This window comes from Haliotis rufescens, unplaced genomic scaffold (genome assembly GCF_023055435.1).
Source record: "Haliotis rufescens isolate VD_foot unplaced genomic scaffold, xgHalRufe1.0.p SCAF_2, whole genome shotgun sequence".
Classification (NCBI taxonomy): domain Eukaryota; kingdom Metazoa; phylum Mollusca; class Gastropoda; order Lepetellida; family Haliotidae; genus Haliotis; species Haliotis rufescens.
Genome location: NW_025963890.1, coordinates 10921913 through 10944355, shown reverse-complemented (window position 1 = coordinate 10944355; position 22443 = coordinate 10921913). Strand labels below are relative to the sequence as shown.

The window sequence follows — 22443 nt, the reverse complement described above, 5'->3', positions numbered from 1 at the left end:
ACTACGTACTTCTATTCCCTCAAAGTATCAAGTAAACTATTTAATGCTCTGCTCTATTGGTGTGGGACAGACTACGTCCTTCTATTCCCTCATAGTATCAAGTAAACTATTTAATGCTCTGCTCTATTGGTGTGGGACAGACTACGTACTTCTATTCCCTCAAAGTATCAAGTAAACTATTTTATGCTCTGCTCTATTGGTGTGGGACATACCACGTCATTCTATTCCCTCAAATATCAAGTAAACTATGTTATGCTCTGCTCTATTGGTGTGGGACATACCACGTTCTTCTATTCCCTCATAGTATCAAGTAAACTATTTAATGCTATGTTCTATTGGTGTGGGACATACCACGTTCTTCTATTCCCTCATAGTATCAAGTAAACTATTTAATGCTCTGCTCTATTGGTGTGGGACATATCACGTTCTTCTATTCCCTCATAGTATCAAGTAAACTATTTAATGCTCTGCTCTATTGGTGTGGGACATACCACGTCCTTCTATTCCCTCATAGTATCAAGTAAACTATTTAATGCTCTGCTCTATTGGTGTGGGACAGACTACGTACTTCTATTCCCTCATAGTATCAAGTAAACTATTTAATGCTCTGCTCTATTGGTGTGGGACATACCACGTCCTTCTATTCCCTCATAGTATCAAGTAAACTATCTAATGCTCTGCTCTATTGGTGTGGGACATACCACGTCCTTCTATTCCCTCATAGTATCAAGTAAACTATCTAATGCTCTGCTCTATTGGTGTGGGACATACAAAGTCCTTCTATTCCCTCAAAGTATCAAGTAAACTATTTAATGCTCTGCTCTATTGGTGTGGGACATACCACGTCATTCTATTCCCTCAAATATCAAGTAAACTATGTTATGCTCTGCTCTATTGGTGTGGGACAGACTACGTACTTCTATTCCCTCATAGTATTAAGTAAACTATTTAATGCTCTGCTCTATTGGTGTGGGACAGACTACGTCCTTCTATTCCCTCAAATATCAAGTAAACTATGTTATGCTCTGCTCTATTGGTGTGGGACAGACTACGTACTTCTATTCCCTCATAGTATTAAGTAAACTATTTAATGCTCTGCTCTATTGGTGTGGGACAGACTACGTCCTTCTATTCCCTCATAGTATCAAGTAAACTATTCAATGCTCTGCTCTATTGGTGTGGGGCATATTACATCCTTCTAGCCTCTTGTCGTATCAAGTATTAATGTCCTACTAGCCTCTATTTGTATGTGGCATACTACCTCATTGTACCCTCTCATAGTATCAAGTAAACTATTTAATGCTATGTTCTATTGGTATGGGGCATATTACATCCTTCTAGCCTCTTGTCGTATCAAGTATTAATGTCCTACTAGCCTCTACTTGTATGAGACATACTACGTCATTGTACCCTCTTATAGTATCAAGTAAACAATTTAATGCTAGTCTCTATTGGTATGGGATAAACTACGCCCTTCTAGCCTCTCATAGTATCAAGTATTAATTTCCTACTAGCCTCCATGTGTATGAGGCATACTACTTCCTTGTATTCTCTCATAGTATCAAGTATTAATTGTCCTACAAGCCTCTATAGGTATGGGACACACAACTTCCTTGTAGTCTCTAATACCACCGAGTATTAAATGTCCAAAAAGGCTCTATCATTCATCTGTAAATATTTTTCCATCAGCCTACATTGTCATACATGTGGTGTCTCTACCTGTTACACGAACATGAAAACTATATGGTCCTGACATATCTCATAGTTTATTGTCATGTGTTAACATGTAGGTTGCAGGCATGTCATGACTAACCGATCAAAGAATTTAGGCTATATACAACCCCCGTTGTGAACCGCTGTTATCTCAAGCATTATCGAGACTTGGCCAAACCCGTTTACTGCGTAAGACCCACTTGGTTATCAAATTTCAAAGCGATTTAACTTATATATCTATCCACGTTAAGGGTCCTATATTCTTAACTGCAAGCCCCGATAGAGAAGCTCGTGATGTGGTCGAACTGTCGAGCGTGACAGTCGTCCGAGGGCAACCCAACCAGGAACAAAATCGCGTCCCTCTCTCAATATGTATGCATGTGTCATATATAGCACTTCTATACGACTAAGAAAGTTGCGACTGTGTATTGGTAAAGGCTTGACCCTATGTTGCTATGAAGTCTAATATAAAATATAAATAGAGATCAGTTTTAATACAGGCACTTATGAATATTTGAAGGAAGCCCTCACGTCTGTAAGGCCTCGCTCATAACTAGGACAGGATGTGATATAGCACAATGAGAGAGAAGTCCCTATGTCAGTAGGATGGATGTCCCATATGATCTTCTTGATTGAATCTAGAACAAGAAAGGATCAAGCATGATGCTACCAATACCCGGTATCGGGATGTGCTTCCTGATGCAGGACCTTTATATATTTACAACAGTGGAAATCCGACACTGCGTGCCTTGTGACGCAGCTTGAGGATTCTATACTAGACACAAATCATACTTATCATACGGTGCGAGGGTGTATAAAGACGATGCTCCTGTGGTACAGCTGGAAATCAATCGTAAGATTTGGAGGTTCAAAAGGGTTAGTCAATATGCGGATTTAATCGATTGGACAAAGCAGATTTATGAACATGCTTGATATAAATACACGAGTGGGGAAGTACGGTACATCGACAACAGTAACAAGGTCGGCAAACTGAGCCTGTGTTGTGTCTGAGGTGTTCACGTTGTCTCGGCTCTCAAAATGCCTAGAAAGGCTCCAAGGGTCCAAGAACCTGAAACTGTCGCCAGGCCGAACCTTCAATGGGAGGTTGGGGCACATTCCTTGGAGGACATTCTACAGAAGTACCCACTCCCTCGTGTGGTGCAGTGTGCCTATACACTCAATGATGACATATCCACGGAACAATCCAACTTTGATTTTCTTCAGCCCATGTTGTTGCACCAGAAGCGTGTGTGTAACAAGGTGACAGCAACCAGTCTCAATACTGATCCTCAAACTGGACACACGGTGGAGGTCGGGGCACCCCTACTCATACCTGAAGATTACAAAGGTAAGTAAACAGGGCGAGTGAGTGAAAGGTTTGGCTGATATCTTCCATAGTCACATAGACGAGACTAGGTTCTAAGACGACGGTTGTGTCCGTTAGCTACAGACACATCCACAGTCAACCAGACGGTTTTCTTGGACAGTCATTTCAACACGTCTAATAATCCGACATGTTTTCCTCCAAGACAATGACATATGTGAGGGAGTTGGGTTTTGCGCCGCTTTTAACAATACTCGAGCAATATTTTGAATCGAGAAATAACTGGGTTTCACACATAATACCCATGTGGTGAATGGAAACCAGGCCTTTGGCGCGACGAGCGAACGCTTGAACCACTAGGCTATCAAATCGCCCCCATTGTTTAGGTGACATCGCCACACGTTTGCCAACACCGTTTACTCCTCATTTCATAAGGATGATGGTCATATTAACGATATGATGGAAATAGATACGTTAGAAATCTCATCCATCATCGACTGATGTCTCTTTAGTTTCATATATACTACTCAAAAAGTTAATGATTACTCAATTCATGTATATTACTATAGTTAATCTGTTATGCAATAACTATAGTATTATGAAAGCATCGGGTGTTCTTTAATTTACTTCTTTTGTAAGGGAAATGTACAGTTCACGTTAAGGGGCTTTTTTCTTATTGAGCGTTAATTGGTTATGAATGAAAATGAGACTAATATTAACAATATGATTTTAGGAATTGTATTGAGTTAACAACAATAATTTAAAAACAAATTGTCTTTGGTTGTTGGTTTTGTTGTTGTTGTTTGGCAGGTCTCATACTTATATACAGTAAACTACGGTTATAACGAACACGCTTATAACGAACTAACGGATGTAACGAACTAACTTTTTAGTCCGGACTATATGCTGTAGTTATGCTGTATATATGCTTATAACGAACTACGGTTATAACGAACTAAAATTAGTCCATTTGAGTTCGTTATAACCGTAGTTTACTGTACATGTATAAAAAGAGGAAACAGTGAGTTAATCTAGTAGCAGTACCACAAGGTCAACGAACGAGATTTCTTCCGTCCTGAGTTTCAGTGTACGTGTTTGGAGTTTTGGTTTCCTTAAACAATATCACAGGCAACAATGTATGTCTCGCGCCTTCTCCAATTGTCCCCATTGTAATCAAAAACGGTGGAATGTAAAATTAATATGGCTCACGGCACACGCGCCCTGTTGGGATTCAGGGTTAGAACTGGTCACCAGCCATCTATGCTCGTCGCAAGAGACAACTGAATGTACCGTGTGGTCAGCTTCGGTGTTATTCCTGAATGCGTGCTATCCTAACCCGAAAGCGTGAATCATTTATATATATAATTAAATAAGTGGAGTAAGATTGAACACATTTTAATAGGCCAAATTTTTAACAGTTTTAAATTGAGCCCTGCTGTCTGTATGTAAAGCCATCTGGACTAGACAATCCAGTGAGAAATGATTCACGCTTCCAGGTTAGGATAGCACGCATTCAGGAATAACACTGAAGCTGATATATAAATAAATAAATGAATATATATTATTTTTATATATATATTAGTCTGCTTAAAATGCTGTTTTCAGTCACAAATTAACATAAGGGAGGCGTGGCACTTCTTGACTATTTTCTCTATGTACATGACGCCTGTATTCGATCATTGAACACAGAGTTGTACGCAGGTACGCAAGTTAATGAGGCTGCATTGGCAATTAGGCATAATGTTATACTATTCGTTTTGAACGAATTATTCATGCGTATCTGTACGCAGGCAATTCACAACCAATCGGTTTATATCTTATCCGGAGCTCTGGAATCTGGAATAATGCTGGGTGCGGCGTAAAATTACAAACACACTTGGGCCTCATCTTCAGATAAATAGGGCTGCTAAAGTCTGACTTTGTTTGATTCCCATCATGTCATAATGATCAAATGTTGTAAGATGTTTGTTTCTGACACACACAAACTAACGAGGCACTGTCTGTTTTGTTTGACATTAAGGGCAACTTGACGATTGGTAATTTACAGTCATAAATCACTTTTGGTCGTAAATATTTTTAAATACAATTGCTCCAACAAACAAATTATCCAAGTGAGACTCGTGAGAATTCCACACACAGTGGAATCTGTCTACATCGGACTTACGGCCTAATCAGACATGTCAGTCCGTCTTATAAATCCAATTCTGCAAGAATTTTGTCTCTTATTGTCGGGAAAAAGCTAATGTGACTTGGAAAAATTAACGTAATAAAATTTGGATTGTAAATGTGGTCCGGTATTGCCAGAGTTCTGTTTAGGCAGATGCCACTGTATGTAACTTGGTCGATGTGATTGGTCTATGAGTAGATGGATGAACGAACATCCCTACTGACCCTTAATGCCCAGCGCCAGGCAGGGTAACAACAAATACATTTTTTGACGCGACCAGGGGAACCACCGACCTTCCAGTCTCCGGGCATATTCACTCACTAAATCACGGCGGCCACAACAATGTAAAACGACTTGATGTGGCGTGTATATATTTAACCACAGAGATATCAAAAGAAACTGTAGAGGTTTATAGTGTTATGTGCAGGGTTTTCAAGGAGATTTAAGTGCACACCTTCCTGTTAAATATTACAATGCACACTTCACACTCGTCTTTTTTTTATGAAGGAGCCGATGAGTGACACTCTTCGTCGCTGTGTCAGTCGACATTAAACCCCCCTTTCACCTCACTGTAAAACTCCGTCGTTGTTGAATACATAACAACATGGATATCCATTTACCATAAAAAGACATTTCTTTGCGACCAGGAAGAAAATCGCTCATCCAACACTTGAGTCAAATTAATAGGTGAAACGTGTAAAATTTTCCAAAGTAATTATTCATACAACACTGAACGTACAGTGAACTAAAGGACAATTATTTTGCATCAGGTGCTCGCGCAGGAGAGAAACACTCTGTGTTTTCAACATAGAGCCAAGTAGATTTAACCGCGCTAAAATAAAGTTTGAACCGAACGCGCAACTCTACATTGAAAACCTTCTCCCAATGGTGACAGTCTGATCGTGTAGAACTTGAATGAAAACAGAGCATGTCCAACGTTGTACAATTCACGTCCGTCAAATTGCATACGTCAAACATTGTATATTGTTCACAACTAGTAGTACCGTGTGGTTGCCCCTCATATGCATCTCTTGGGCGTGCCAGGAAACATGGACCTAGATTCCCCCTGATAATGTTTGTAGGTTTGTCATCATCATATCAGTGATCTTGGATTTCACCAAAGTGGTAAACGCCTGATTATTATACGACCTGCATCACGTCGGGTTTGTCTAACAACTCAAGCTGACACGCTGTGATAAAACTGAATTTATGTTCCAAGCGGAGTCAAACCAAAATTCACTCATAGCATATGACTAAGCAATCAAACGATAATCTGTGGCGGGGATCATGAAGTAAATGCAGTGCAGATTAACAGACAACAATCTTCCCCTCAACAAAGAGTTCTCTATCCTGGCGATGTTCTCAGAATGGGCAACTTGTACGTGGCCACAAGCAAAGTGAAAAAGTCCATATTTTCAAAATCCGTTACACGTGAGGAGAGATTTCTATTATGCACAGACCTGACCGACAGAGAGGTGATGCTTCCTATCAACGCTACGGGTGTTTTCTACGTACAGTGAACTAAAGGACAATTATTTTGCATTATTTTGCATCAGGTGCTCGCGCAGGAGAGAAACACTCTGTGTTTTCAACATAGAGCCAAGTAGATTTAACCGCGCTAAAATAAAGTTTGAACCGAACGCGCAACTCTACATTGAAAACCTTCTCCCAATGGTGACAGTCTGATCGTGTAGAACTTGAATGAAAACAGAGCATGTCCAACGTTGTACAATTCACGTCCGTCAAATTGCATACGTCAAACATTGTATATTGTTCACAACTAGTAGTACCGTGTGGTTGCCCCTCATATGCATCTCTTGGGCGTGCCAGGAAACATGGACCTAGATTCCCCCTGATAATGTTTGTAGGTTTGTCATCATCATATCAGTGATCTTGGATTTCACCAAAGTGGTAAACGCCTGATTATTATACGACCTGCATCACGTCGGGTTTGTCTAACAACTCAAGCTGACACGCTGTGATAAAACTGAATTTATGTTCCAAGCGGAGTCAAACCAAAATTCACTCATAGCATATGACTAAGCAATCAAACGATAATCTGTGTGCTCTATGATCATGGCGTTACCTGTCTAGATTTAAAACATAAGACAAAACTTGCTTGGCTAGGCAATAAAATAAAGTCAGTAACTGAGTCATAAACTTTACCAGAGTTATTTTACCCAGATAAGGGAGGTTTTTTATAAGATAAGAAGGCGTATAAAGTCTACGGGATCTGCCCGTTATGTCGAATAGTCTTCGTGATAACCAGAGTAGTTTCGAGAGAGAGAGAGAGAGAGAGAGAGAGAGAGAGAGAGAGAGAGAGAGAGAGAGAGAGAGAGAGAGAGAGAGAGTTTTCATGAATATCGTTATATCGTCCTGTTATTGCCGACGGATACAGGAAGTTTGAAAGTGAGTGAGTTAGGGGGTGAATTGGGGGTGAATAGCTGCGGGTCTTATGTTAATTAAAACTTTAAATCACAATTTATAGTTTTCAAACGGAAGGGTAGGGTTCCCCTGCAGATAACATGGAAGCCAATTGGGATCCACCCAGACATGAGCTGGTCGCCTCTGTAAGTTAAAAACGGTCATTACAAGTTAGATGATAGGTGCCTTGTCCCGAGCTCTAGAATGAGTGAGTTGAGTTTAACTCCGCTGTATGTTACAGCATAGAGTAACGTCGCAATGATGAAAAAAGCCAAACTTTCACAATTCAAGATTACCAAGTGAGTTCATAACATTACAGTTGGTTTGTTGGTTTATTGTTAAGGCCGCACCCGCACATGCAAAGGAAAGTCAATTGTTCACCTGAAATACAAAGACGGGAACATATGTTCCTCCACACCATTACTCATGCACTCTCATGCATTTGCTGAACTGCCATTAGTCTAGGTTTTCTAAAAACATAATTCGAAATCGTCATGTAGCTTACCCAAGTAAACATGAATATATATTTGTTCTTCAGTACATTTGATAACGACAACATTTCCTTTGCCTTCACAGGATGGTTTGCGGTCAAATTCACGTCCTGTGACAAGCCTATTCCCCACTACCGCAAGGTGGCGAACCTTGCTTCCTCAGACTGCGACACGTTTCTGATTGGCGGGGATCATGAAGTAAATGCAGTGCAGATTAACAGACAACAATCTTCCCCTCAACAAAGAGTTCTCTATCCTGGCGATGTTCTCAGAATGGGCAACTTGTACGTGGCCACAAGCAAAGTGAAAAAGTCCATATTTTCAAAATCCGTTACACGTGAGGAGAGATTTCTATTATGCACAGACCTGACCGACAGAGAGGTGATGCTTCCTATCAACGCTACGGGTGTTTTCTATATCCTGAAGCACAAGACAACTCAAAAACAGACCATAATGCAGGTTAAAGATATCATCGCCAAAGATCAATTACCCTGTAAGGTCAAGCTGGTATTTGGACGGGTTCCGCCGACTCCATGTATATTTACTGGGGTTTTGAATTTAAACGAATTTCATCTCGAAACCTCAGCCATCGTGTCTTCAGTTTTCAACCTAAGGAATATACTTCTGGAGATTCCAACTACCATTCCTCTGATGTTCAGAGTGGCTAAGCCTGACACTTCCCTTTTAAACAGCAGTGGGTATAAGCGTGCGATGGGTCTGTGCCAAAATAATGCAGAAATGTATATGAGGAATATTAAAGCAGCTCAGGGTTTGCCAAAAGAAGTGAACAGACACCAGACTACACCTCCGGCGCGTCGAGATAAACAAACCAATGAAACGACCGCCGACTCGAAACCTAATGCTGCTGTCAATATGGATTTCAAAAGAAACGAAAAGAAATCCGCATCACCGGTAGAGGTCAAGTCTCTTCCCCGAGTCCTTCCAAAACCATTGAATCTTACTGGAAGTATGCCTGACACTGAAGCAGATGATAACGTGACCCCCGACGTTCCACCTAGAACACCACTAAAACCAACAAAGCTGCCCTCTTTTAGCCCCCAACAACATGGAGTAGTGAATCTAGGAACATCAGTTGGATTTGGCACAGCGCCTAGGTTAGTAGTTAGATCATCACAAAAAGTCAGGCCACCTGCTCCGCCACCTGCCTCTAACAAACCAAAACAAGAGATCTATGAGTCTGTGTGGATTGAACCAAAATCTAGTGCATCGCCGCCTACTCCACCCAAATGTGTTCCTTCTGGATATATTCATCCAAAACCACCTCAAAAGGTTCAAACAAAGAATACAATAAGAATAAGTACCAATCATGGCTATCTGACTGTCCCAATGTATTTGAATGACAATGATTCAGATCCTGAAGAGGTCATCAACCTGGCAGACAAGATTAATTTTTGGCAGCGTATAACCACATCTGACCTAGATGGTTCCAGTGTGGACCCATTGAATCCTTGGGATGATGACATTGGAGCAGGAAGGGGAGGTGGTTTCACATACTCTGAAACAGGTGGCCCGACAAAACGTGACGATGCATCAATGCTTCCAGCAAAGCAACAAGAGAATGTGATGGTGTATGAAAACATACATTCCCTCAGGCAACTTAAATCGGGAAACAGTGGAAGTGTTGCAGAAGCTCTGGCTTGCCCTTCCTCTCATTCTGAGCCTTTTGACGATGATGTCAATGTCACAGACTATGAGATGCCTGATAGGCCAAAAACAAGTCTATATGAAGATGATGGATCCAGTAATAAGTGGAAGAAGAATCAGACTGGTGGTCCTCCTGCTCCTCCTCCCAAGCCAACGAAAAAGGAGGCCATAGCATCCTACACTCAGGAAAAACACCAATTACCAACAGAAGAAGATGTGATTTATGAATCTCCTGATGAAAGAAAACTTGTTACTGCTTCACATATTTCAAAAAATAAATTTCACCAAAGACATGACATTTACGAACCTGTTGACAAATTTGGGCAGAAAGAAATTACTTTCCAACCTTCACATTTGAGTTCCAGCACAGATGATGTGGTGTATGAATCTCCTGATGATCGTTATCATTTGGAGCAGATGCCAAGTCCATCAACACCACACGCGATGGAGGATGTTATTTATGAACCTTCTGACAACAGGAGGCAAGGAATGTGTGATTCTCCGTGCGCGGACTCTGGTATCGGCATAACGGATGAAGGGGCAGATGGCAGCTCTACTATTGTTGCAATGTCCGCAGCAGAAGTCAATGACAAGTTAAGGCAAGCAGGTGGCATCAAGCAGAAAACATTGGCCCTACTGTTAAACAATAACATAGATGGTCGTCAACTGTTTGACATGGGTGAAAATGGTTTGCAGTTGAAATTTCCTTCCATTTCAAACATTGAAAAAAGAATGATCAATTTGTTTATACATGGCTGTCAATCTGGAGTGTTTAAATTGTGACATCACTCTTTGACATGTTCCGTTGCCCAGTATTTAATAGATATACATAGAGTCCCAACTTGAAGTAATAGACACACAACACAACACAACACAGCACTATACAGATAATGGGACATTCATACGATGCTTTATTCCGAGTGCTCAAATTCTTGTTCATTTGAACATTCATTCTGAAGACTCAGGGTGGAATACTACAATCTGTGCAGTGTGACAAGCCCCTTTGTGGTGTACCCCGTGATACTGCTGAAATATTCTGCCGACCAAAAAATATGTATACACCCGTGTTTGATTGTGGCTAAAAATGAAACAAACAAGAATGTTTTTTGGATGGCGATACACTTGATACAGGCATCTTAATTCACTTGTGCTTTGGACCTTAGGTTTGCCGTGTTTCGGCGACTGTTTTCAGCCTGGTCATCCGATTTCCTATTGTATACTTTCTTTTGCAGTTTAGTTCACTTACACATTTATTCACATCTCCTCCATCCCCACGAATACAATAAAATATCGATGTATTAAATAAAAACGACAAACCCCTTTCCATATTCATTAGAAGACTCTGCCAAAATTCTATTGTACGATTTCCACCATATATCACGAGAATGTGTTTATGAATCACCATCAAATAATGATGTCACAGGTGTTTGCGAAAAGGTGAGCTAACCCTGTTTCATAGGTGGCACCCGTCACAAACAAATTGCAAAAGTAAGTCAATTGTTCACTGGAGAATTTGTTTTTAGAATTTCTCGTATTTTTGCTGGCTATCATTTGTTTCTTAAAATGGCGAAATTATGGTTCAATTTATTTCAGTTATTAAAATATTTGTTGTATATTTATTCATGTTACGTTTTTATAGATTATAATTAATTGGCATTGGCAACATGAACAGGACAGGAACTCCTAGCTATCAACCCGTAAAACCATTTGATGAGTGAATGTTGTTTTACTACACAGTTAGGAATACAACTGCAATTCGCGATCTCCTCTATTACGATCATTTAAGCCTGTGAAGCTGTTGTATCTAAATTAATACATTACCTTTAGGGCTGTTGTATTTAACAAGAATATTTGCCTAAATATTGTTTACTATTTGTAATGACATCCATACATTTCACTGTATTGGTTGCTTTAAGATTTATTGAATTATTTTGGTAATCTTGTTTTAATGTACATGTATGTGCATTAATATGTTTGTGGACGAATAAGAGATATCAAGATATGGACTGTTGTTTAACTGGAGAATATTCATTGAAATCAAGCGCACTGGTTACCTCGATATTCACATGATTTGTTAAATTAATGGTGATAAAATTAGTTCTTATCGTATTTAGTTTTTCATTTTTTCATTGTTACAACAATGTTTGAACAACATTTTTTTCAGTTCTAACACAGAGTGTTATTGATATCGAAGCATTAACCTGGATGTGAAGCATGTCTTTGACGTTTAATACTTTGTGAAACGCACGAGCACGGGTATGTTGATAACAAACCTAGAAATTCGAACCAACAGTCATATACATTGTATATGTTTCTGGCACACAACTCCGCCTTTGGCAACTGGGCCACAATAACGGGACACAGTGAGTCCCAGAGTCTGACCACCCGATGCTCCACAAGACGTTTGACAATAGGGATGACTTCAACTTTAAAAATGTCAACCTTCCCTTTATAACGAGTAATATTCCATCATCTCCAGCCTCTGGTGTTTACTTTATACAACTATTGAGGTACAATAGCGCATGCTCTTTCTACGAAGATTTCAAAGGGCGTTATAGGGAGATGATAGTGATGATAATAGGTGTTCGCGAAAAGGTGAGCGAGGGGCCAAGTCGTCTAAGGCTGTCAGAGTTGCGTCTCTCTGGCGCGCCAGAAACCTATGATTGTGGGTTCGAATCCCGGTTATGTTTCTAGGTTTGTCAGCACCATACCCGTGCTCGTGGGTTTCACCGAAGTGGTAAACATCTGAGACCTGCATCACTACGGGTTTTCCTCCCACATTAAGCTGACACGCCGCGATATAACTGCAATACTACGAGCGGCGTTAAACCAAAACTCACTCACACACCCCAAAACATGGTGTCATAAAAAATCTTCATATAGGCTTGGTGCTTTCTCTAGCATATGAATGAAAGTAATAGCGGTACGAATAAATACAAATATTCCTCGTTTAGATTAATTTGAGTTTGACTTAATGTTTAAATGAGTGAATAATTCAAACCTTAATCATTTGCAATCCTGTCATTTTTTTAATTTGTTAGGAAAAGTATTAAAGTTGAGAGTCTAACAAGAACTGTGCAACACAGTTTATGGACATTGCCACCAAAATACATGGCAGATACATTATCAAAGTAGAGTCACGTGTAAGTAGACAGAGTCACGTGGAAGTAGGCAGAGTCACGTGAAAGTATACAGTCACGTGTAAGTATGACCAGCTCTTGAAGGAGGTGAGGTGAAATGGGGTTTAACGTCGCGTCCAAGATTATTGCACTTATATAGCGACGTGCATGTAGGTGTGTGTGTGCTTGTGCTAGTCCTGACTCATACCGATTTATAGTGCTAGCTCACTGAGATACCATGCCGCAGTTTAACATGAACACCCCACTCAGACACAGAATACTGACTCCGAGCCGACCAGTCCTTGTTTTAGCCCCTGAATGCAGAGCGTCAGACAGGGTAACAACAACGTCTTTTGTTATTACGCGGCCGGGGATCGAACCCCGGACCTTCCGCTCTCCGGGCGGACGCTCTACCACTAGACCACGGAGGCGGTCGCTCTTGAAGGAGCATGTGAGGATGAAATTAGGGTTATCTACGTTCGCCTTCAGATTATACTCGATTTGGTTGTGTCAATGCCAGATGAACGAAGTTGCAAGATTGTTGATACGGCGTTAAAAAATAATCACTCACTCATTCAAATGTCATATTCCTGTTAAGGTCATGTAGTTTCGCGTCCATGTTTGATATGGATAAGAAAGAGATCCGTGATGACAAAGAAATGAATATTAGAAAAAGGCTCCAGCCCATGTTCTTTGTGGAGGAACTACAACGGAGGATGGCTACAAGAGGGATATCATATTCTGTAAAGCCTGTAAATTGTCTGAATTTCAGAAGGCAAGGTATGCAACCATTATATAACCGTAATAAACGTCAGTTGAACACTGCTTCCATTGCTTCCACTGGCAATGCATGCGTGTCTTATGACAGATAGTGAGTGAGTGCGTGAGTTGGGTTTAACGCCGCTTTTAACAGTATTACAGTTATATCACGGTGTGTCAGCTTAATGTGGGAGGAAAGCCCTAAGTGATGCAGGCCTCAGACGTTTACCACTTCGGTGAAACCCACGAGCACGGGTATAGTACCGACAAACCTAGAACCGCAATCGGGGCGAACGGGATAAAACCCACATCCATAGGTTTCTGGCGTGTCCAAGGGACACAACTCTGCACAGCGAATCGCGGCGCCTTAGACGACTGTGCCACCCGTGCACCCTAATGACTAATACTGTTTGAGATACATTAATAAAATAACAAAAGAACACAAAACGTCATTTCAACTAATAGTATTAAATGCAATAATACTGCTTTGGCTCAACGAAAAGCAAATACATTAAGGGAGGTGTCCATGTAAAAATAACAAATAGTTAGTACCATTATGTACTCAGAATAAATAGTTTCTTAATGTGATGATAAGCCAGCTATAAATTATATTTTTCTCTTATCTTCTCATAACTATCTATTACCACAAAAATTAGTAGAAGATATTGATTGACACAAATAGCGAGTGAGTTGGGCTCATCTTCTTGAGGCAAGGGATTTAACTGACTGTAAAAGTCCAGATTCCATCCTTGCCCCCTGGACAAAAGCATTTCTCATTTGTACTTCAGAACTTTGAAAGTAGCCTGTACTCGTATGTAGGTCACGGGACTGCTCGAGACCTTACGTTGTTCCGGTGACAAACAGCTTTTCACGGCAATGGCGATAGCAGTGTTACGTCGGACAAAGCCTGGGTAGTCATATTCGGTACACGTTAGTGTAATTTAGAAAACCATCACAGGCATTAAAACACTTTAATTAGATAGCATGAATAGCAAGTACATGCTTGTCAAAGCAGTTGCAGTGTTGACAAGACGTCCTATGTCACATTGGCCGCTACCAATTCATGAATTGAGGTAAATTTTCACTTTTCTACCACTTCTGATAGGCTGGTATAATTGTCATTGTCGATAAGTCAATACTCATCGGTATCATCACACGTTCAGTGATGGTGGCGTAGACATTTGAGCAGAAACAGTCGTTCTGTGACGCGTTTGTTTTCATTTTGTAGTTATTCATTGTCAAAAAGAAAGAAGGAATTGTCCATTAACTTAATATGCTCCCCGTTTATGCGTCAAACAATGTTATGGCAAATTTCCATAACGTCTATCCTGAGCCTTTTCCAATATTATGAATGTTCAGAACTAAGGGGAGATGACACAAACTATGGTCACAAGCAGGCCCGTTACGTGCATGTTTACAATGTAAATTGTTTTGAATCTTTGTCAATACTTGTAAATATCTCCAAGTAATCGTGTTGCACAAAGATACTTGTTGGGGTACCTGTGTTAATAAGAAAAGATATGTGCAAATATCATGATGATAATATCATGTGTACTGAAAAATCAGGTTTATTCACGAAAACCCACTCATCTAATTTGTAAATAATGATGATTAAATCCTCGCAATGTTTGTTTTAACGATCTCTGAAAAGTGACCTCACTGAAATGTGATCTACATTCTGTATGATGTAAATAAACTTGATCATAGCATCCCCATTTACCATTTGTCTAGCATATTGAGTTGAAGCTAAAATCTACGAAATCTCGCATATGCCTAATTTAACAGATATATCTTGATGTAAGCATCGTAAGGAATTGTTGGTATTTGTTATGTGTTCTCATAAGTGGTACTGATCTTTTGTAGTTGATCTGATTTCCTCGTTTGAGGGGAGAAAGATTTCCTTATGTTATTCACGTGTAAATATATATGTATCACCAGAATTACCTTAGACGTCATGCACTTCAAGTAGCAACACGGACTGTGATAGATCTCTAGATTTTTTGAACATTTTGTGGTCAAGCATTACCTTGCCTTTTAAAGAACAATCCGTGTTGTGTTTACAGTTGTAAACATATTAAAGTCCTATACATTGGCAGTCTGAAGTACCGGTTCTGTTAAAGATATCTGTGACCTTCAGAATGCACTCTGGACACTTGCTGGAATAGGACCTACTTGTCATCAACACGGTGCTGCAGACCATCTTGGGACTCGCACAGAAAGTCAAGTGTGAATCTAGATACTGACACCAGTAACAGTGCATGTTGTTGAAAATATTCCAATTCACACTGGCACAATTATTTGTCCAGGCATGGCATTTCGGAATATTTGCCAAGAATGTTTAATATTTTGTGAGTATTCATGACATTTGAATAGAGTTACTGAATAAATCTAGGCTTATTATTGTCTTTTAAGTGTGGATAATGCTCACAATTGAATTTGTTTAAGGTTTCTGGTATCAGCCATGATATTGAATTGAGTGAGTGAGTGAGTTTGGTTTAACGCCGCTTTTAACAATATTCCAGTTATATCGCGGCGTGTCAACTTAATGTGGGAGGAAAGCCCGAAGTGATGCAGGTCTCAGACGTTTACCACTTCGGTGAAACCCACGAGCACGGGGATGGTGCTGACAAACCTACAAACATAATTGGGGCGAACCGGGATTCGAACCCACAATCATAGGTTTCTGGCGTGTCCAAGGGACGCAACCCTGCACAGCGAATCGCGGCGCCTTAGACGACTGGGCCACCCGTGCCCCCGATATTGATTTGATATTGAATATAATATCATAACAATACACACTGAATGTATGATAATATCGGTCAAAATGTTCTTAGAAAATACAACAGATATTTATCAATGAAAATAAAACTTAACCAATTCTTGACCCGTAAATTAAAACAGATTGGCCTAAATGGATGGTGTAAAATATGAAATGTCAGCAAGGTTTTATTGGCAGAATATTTGAAATACACAAATATATGAAAACTAGGTGCAATTGTTTCTCTGAATCAAGTTAATATCGTTGTACTAAATCGTGTTCATCAATGGTCACTGAATGATTGATAAGTTTGATGTGTTTTTTATGTTTATAAAAGACGTTTCACATATATTCCTTTTTGTGTGCATGTTGAGGACCTTCATTTATTTAAGTTAAATATTTTTTGGGATCAACATATGTACAGACAGTGCAAAGTAAATCTATTTGTCATGCATTAATCACTGTCATTTATCCAAAGTAGAGTAAATCATTCAATTTCTCTCAACCTTTTATTATTTCAACAAACCTTTTTCATGGTCTTTGAGTCTTTCTTTTTAATTTCAGTCATCTGGACTTCCATACAGTCATCGTGTACACGTGGATGAGAGTAAAATTGTAGTGCAAGTCTCCTAAAGTGCAAAAAACAATACTATTAAAAACAGTATTATATCTATTCACATTAAATATCAAAAAAAAAAGTTGTTAGTTACACAACAATTTATGCACATGCTTTCTATATTACATAAAACCCTATTGTCCCGTTCATAAATTGAAAATAATAATAGCTTTCTACTTATAAGTAACAAATCAGTTTTGGGGGAAATTACTAAGTAAAGGTGTGTGACAGATTACATATGGAATAAATCTGATTTTACAAATTCCATCCTCCAAATCTTGCCTAATTTAATGCCTAACTATGTCAAACTATCAAGTCAACTATGACGACTGTCAATGGCGGTGACAACCAAGCGTGGTAGTATACTTGTTCCCGTCTAGCAAAGTTGGTTTGGGCGGTCGCGCATTGCGAAAGCAGAACTAGTTCATGAGTATAGGCATGTCACCGGAAGTAGCGCCGCGAGACTTATGGGCCCTATTTTTCATTTCGCCGTGAAACCTGAACCAGTACATTTACAGCGTTTGCCGGGTCGATCTATAATCTAATTAAACATGGCCATAAGCTCAGATCAACCCAACCAGGAAAAAGGCTGTAAATGGAGGCGCGTGATATATTTATCCAGCAAAACAAACAAACACATATCAAATGTTTTAATTTACAAGATTCAAAGAAACTTATCTAACATCGCAGACAACATTTGAAAGATACTGATGCTGCACACCAAGCACTGTTGTTAGATTACACTGATATTTAGGTTATATTTAGAAGGGATAAATTTGTCTTTTGTGTGAAGAGTGCCAACAAGGAAGTACAACACTTATTATTGACACGATGTTTCATGGCTACACAGGACTAAGGACAGCAGATCTCGCACAATGTTCTGCAAGGCATCTTTGAATATCCGACCCCAGGAGATTGTCGCCAGGCCGAACCTACAATGGGAGGTGGGCGCATACTCCTTGGAGGACATTCTACAGAAGTACCCCCTCCCTCGTGTGGTGCAGTGTGCCTATACACTCAATGATGACATATCCACGGAGAAGTCCAACTTTGATTTTCTTCAGCCCATGTTGTTGCACCAGAAGCGTGTGTGTAACAAGGTGACAGCAACCAGTCTCAATACTGATCCTCAAACTGGACACACGGTGGAGGTCGGGGCACCCCTACTCATACCTGAAGATTACAAAGGTAAGTAAACATATGTTGGAGTGAATGAAATGTTGTAGAAAGATGATAGTGTGCAATGGTCATATAGAGGAGACAGAGCTGGTAGAGCGATAGATCAGTTGTTAGGAATTAGGGGCCGACCATTTTATATTCTGGTGGGGCGGAAGGGAATTTATCGAATAAAAAAACATATAATTCTTCAGGGCGTTGAACAAAAAGAAATTGCCTGCTACAAAACTTACATTCTTGCAAGGTGTTTTTCTTGAAAGAAATTGCCTGCTACAAAACTTACATTCTTGCAAGGTGTTTTTCTTGAAAGAAATTGCCTGCTACAAAACTTACATTCTTGCAAGGTGTTTTTCTTGAAAGAAATTGCCTGCTACAAAACTTACATTCTTGCAAGGTGTTTTTCTTGAAAGAAATTCAGGCTCAAAGTTTAAACAAACAAAACTTTTCTGCTTTGTAGCTGTAGCTGAACACATATCTTATCTCGATACAAAATCCCAGCCCAACCCTCAACCTCATCCCCAATATCACATGCTCGGTCTCTAAGCTGGAAATGCACTGAAATGCGTATCAAAGATGACTGAACACATGTATGTTAAGATATGCATATACTTGGATATAATATTATGAAATCGCCTCTCCAATAATAAGGATCTTTCCTGCCGAAAATATCAAAAGTCTGTCCAGCTTTACCCACAGGAGCACATGTCCCTTCAAATTATAAAGCATTTGATAACAATTATAGGATGCCTATCTTTTCAGGATGGTTTGCAGTCACATACAAGCCCCACGTCGAGCCAGTTCCCCACTTCTGCCAGGTTGAAGTCCTGGCTTCATCTGACTGCGACACGATCCTGATTGGTGGAGAATGTGATGTGAATGCATTGCAGGTATACAAAGAAGGTGACCTACCACAGCCAAGAGTTCTCTACCCTGGCGATGTCCTTAGTGTTGGCAACGTGCATGTCACAACAACTAAAGCGAAAAAGAAAATGTTCAAAAAATCGGTTTCGAGGGAAGAGAAGTTTCTCCGCTGCACAGATTATGCTGACAGAGAGGTACTCCTTCCCTTTGATGCTACAGGAATCTTCTATGCTCTGAAGCAAAAGAGGAAAACGGAAATTCCCATCATGCATATTAAAGATATCATCACTGATATCAAACTTCCCTGCATAGTCAAGTTGGTGTACGGACGTTTTCCAGTCACTCCGTGTATATTTACTGGAATGTTGAAGTTGGAGGAATGCCACAAAGATGCGTCAGTCATTGTGTCCTCTGTTTTCAACCTAAAGAATATACTTCTGGAGATCCCAGTTACTATTCCTCTGATGTTCAGAGTGGCTATAACTGACAAATCACTGATAGTAAGTAAAGGCTATAATAATGCGTTAAGGCAGTGTCAAGAGGAGATGGAAACCTACACGAGGAATATCAAAGTATCTCAGGGACAAACAACAGGAGCACAAGCTCAAGTCAAATCCCCACCACTTTTTCCTCAAGTCCCGATTTCTGTTCACTCGAAGACTACTTCTGACTGCATAGCCCCTGAAATGTCAAGATATTCACGTAAATCTCCCAAACTTACAAATGGGAAATCAGTAACTTCTGAGTCAGCGCCTCCTGTCGATCAATGCTTCTCCGGGAGATCCTCCTCCTCCTCCTCCTCCTCAGCACGTGCTTCTTCCAAGCGTGACAATGATTACATACCAATGTGGATTGGTCCACAGACGCCTACTCCACCAACATCTGAAGGGTCTGGGTACCCTCATTCTCAACCACCGCAGATTACAAAACAAAATTCGATAACCATAAGCACGAGAAATGGATATATGACCGTGCCGATGTATCCTCGCCACACTGAAGTCGCGGACAGAGAGCAGGTCATTAGCCTTGTAGACAAGATCAACTTATGGCAGCGTAAGAACACATTTGACCAGAATGGTTCCAGTCCAGATTCGGTGGATCCTGCTACCGGTGCCAGTATGCCTAGAAGGAAAGCTAGCTTCACATACTCAGAAACAGGTGAAATAACGGAGGGTGGTGATACAATAAGGCATCAAGCGACGACAAAAGGGCCGGCGATTATGTCTCAAAATATCCAAATCATGAGGTAATACAGAGAGTTAAAGGGGTCGGTGGGGAGCCTAGTGGTTATAGCTGTCGCTATAATTTGTGAAGCCCATTTCTGGTGTTCCACGTCATGACATTGCTGGAATATTGCGAAAAAGCGGTGTAAAACTATACTCAGTCAATCAGAGTGTTAAGGGGACAATTTCAAAACGTCTTATCCTTCTCAACATTGATTTTGATTTTGGACTAGTATTCACAATATCAGAAACTATGATCCATCAACCATAAGATGAATAAGATCACAGAGGCTACACCTTCAGGTGTATGTGCAGAGAAGGGAATAGAATTCTATACCCAGACGACTTTTGTTCTTTATTTAATATTATTCTTTTCCTTGGGGCACGGGTGGCCACGTCGTCTAAGTCACCGCGATTCGCTGTGCAGAGTTGCGTCCCTTGGGCACGCCAGGAACCTATGAATGTGGGTTTCGAATTATGTTTCCCCCTATTATGTTTCTAGGTTTGTCGGCACCATACCCGTGCTCGTGGGTTTCACCGAAGTGGTAAACGTCTGAGACCTGCATCACTTCGGGCTTTCCTCCCACATTAAACTGACACGCCGTGATATAACTGGAATACTGTTAAAAGCGGCGTTAAACCAAATTCACTCACTCACTTCTTATCCTGGTATCAAATATACTCATATCTTTCTGTTCCTATCAGATATTGTGAAAGTGACACATTAGTATCTTATCTTACTCTGTTTAAGACTTTCCTTATCTATTGATCTCCACGTCATTTGGATTTGTTGGGTTTATAACCATGTGGAAATTATAACAGTCAGACATTTTAATTTGTATCCTGATTCCTTTGAAATGACAACAACCTCTATTAATATAACCAACCAAATACAAACAAAACCCTGCATCATGTCCACTTAATGTTCGGGGAAATACCCTCTGACACAGGCATTCGTCATCTGTTTAACTGAAAGATTTTCAATGTATTCCCACTATGTGAAATGAACTTAACTGAACTATCTTTACACTCAGGTCACTTGCAGCGACATAAGAACTACAATTCAAGTATTGATACTTTATTTACACTTAGGTCGCTAGCAGCGGTATAAGAGGTAGAATTCAAGTATTGTCACTTTATTTACACTCAGGTTACAAGCAGCGGTATATGAGATACAATTCAAGTATTGTCACTTTATTTACACTCAGGTTACAACCAGCGGTATAAGAGATACAATTCAAGTATTGTCACTTTATTTACACTTAGGTCGCTAGCAGCGGTATAAGCGATAAAATTCAAGTATTGTCACTTTATTTACACTTAGGTCGCTAGCAGCGGTATAAGAGGTACAATTCAAGTATTGTCACTTTATTTACACTCAGGTTACAAGCAGCGACATAAGAGATACAATTCAAGTATTGTCACTTTATTTACACTTAGGTCGCTAGCAGCGGTATAAGCGATAAAATTCAAGTATTGTCACTTTATTTACACTTAGGTCGCTAGCAGCGGTATAAGAGGTACAATTCAAGTATTGTCACTTTATTTACACTCAGGTTACAAGCAGCGACATAAGAGATACAATTCAAGTATTGTCACTTTATTTACACTTAGGTCGCTAGCAGCGGTGAAAGAGGTACAATTCAAGTATTGTCACTTTATTTACACTCTGGTTACTAGCAGCGACATAAGAGGTACAATTCAAGTATTGTCACTTTATTTACACTCTAGTCACTAGCTACGGCATAAGAGGTACAATTAAAGTATTGATACTTTTTATTTCCACTCATGTCACTAGCAGCGGTATAAGAGGTACAATTCAAGTATTGTCGCTTTATTTACACTCAGGTTACAAGCAGCGACATACATTGTAAGAGATACAATTCAAGTATTGTCACTTTATTTACACTTAGGTCGCTAGCAGCGGTATAAGCGATACAATTCAAGTATCGTCACTTTATTTACACTTAGGTCGCTAGCAGCGGTATAAGAGGTACAATTCAAGTATTGTCACTTTATTTACACTCTGGTTACTAGCAGCGACATAAGAGGTACAATTCAAGTATTGTCACTTTATTTACACTCTGGTCACTAGCAACGGCATAAGAGGTACAATTCAAGTATTGATACTTTTTATTTCCACTCAT

At 40.0% G+C, this 22443-nt stretch overlaps 2 protein-coding genes across 3 annotated transcripts; both read left to right on the top strand.

The window, feature by feature from the left end:
* The first annotated feature begins 332 nt into the window (after window positions 1-332).
* LOC124136131 lies at window positions 333-11893 on the top strand. Of its 2 annotated transcripts, none has more exons than XM_046501942.2 (2): window positions 333-3061; window positions 8205-11893. In XM_046501942.2, the coding sequence occupies exons 1-2, from the start codon at window positions 2752-2754 to the stop codon at window positions 10565-10567; spliced, it is 2673 nt and encodes an 890-aa protein (XP_046357898.2). In that variant the 5' UTR covers window positions 333-2751; the 3' UTR covers window positions 10568-11893. The 2 variants fall into 2 exon arrangements, with proteins under 2 accessions (XP_046357898.2, XP_048255590.1); XM_048399633.1 differs by lacking the exon at window positions 333-3061 and adding an exon at window positions 6487-6689 and having other exon boundaries at window positions 8511-11893.
* A 5685-nt stretch (window positions 11894-17578) lies between these two features.
* On the top strand, window positions 17579-20700 carry LOC124136133. Its single transcript, XM_046501945.2, has 2 exons — window positions 17579-18224; window positions 18972-20700. The coding sequence occupies exons 1-2, from the start codon at window positions 17912-17914 to the stop codon at window positions 20321-20323; spliced, it is 1665 nt and encodes a 554-aa protein (XP_046357901.2). The 5' UTR covers window positions 17579-17911; the 3' UTR covers window positions 20324-20700.
* The last annotated feature ends 1743 nt before the right edge of the window (window positions 20701-22443 follow it).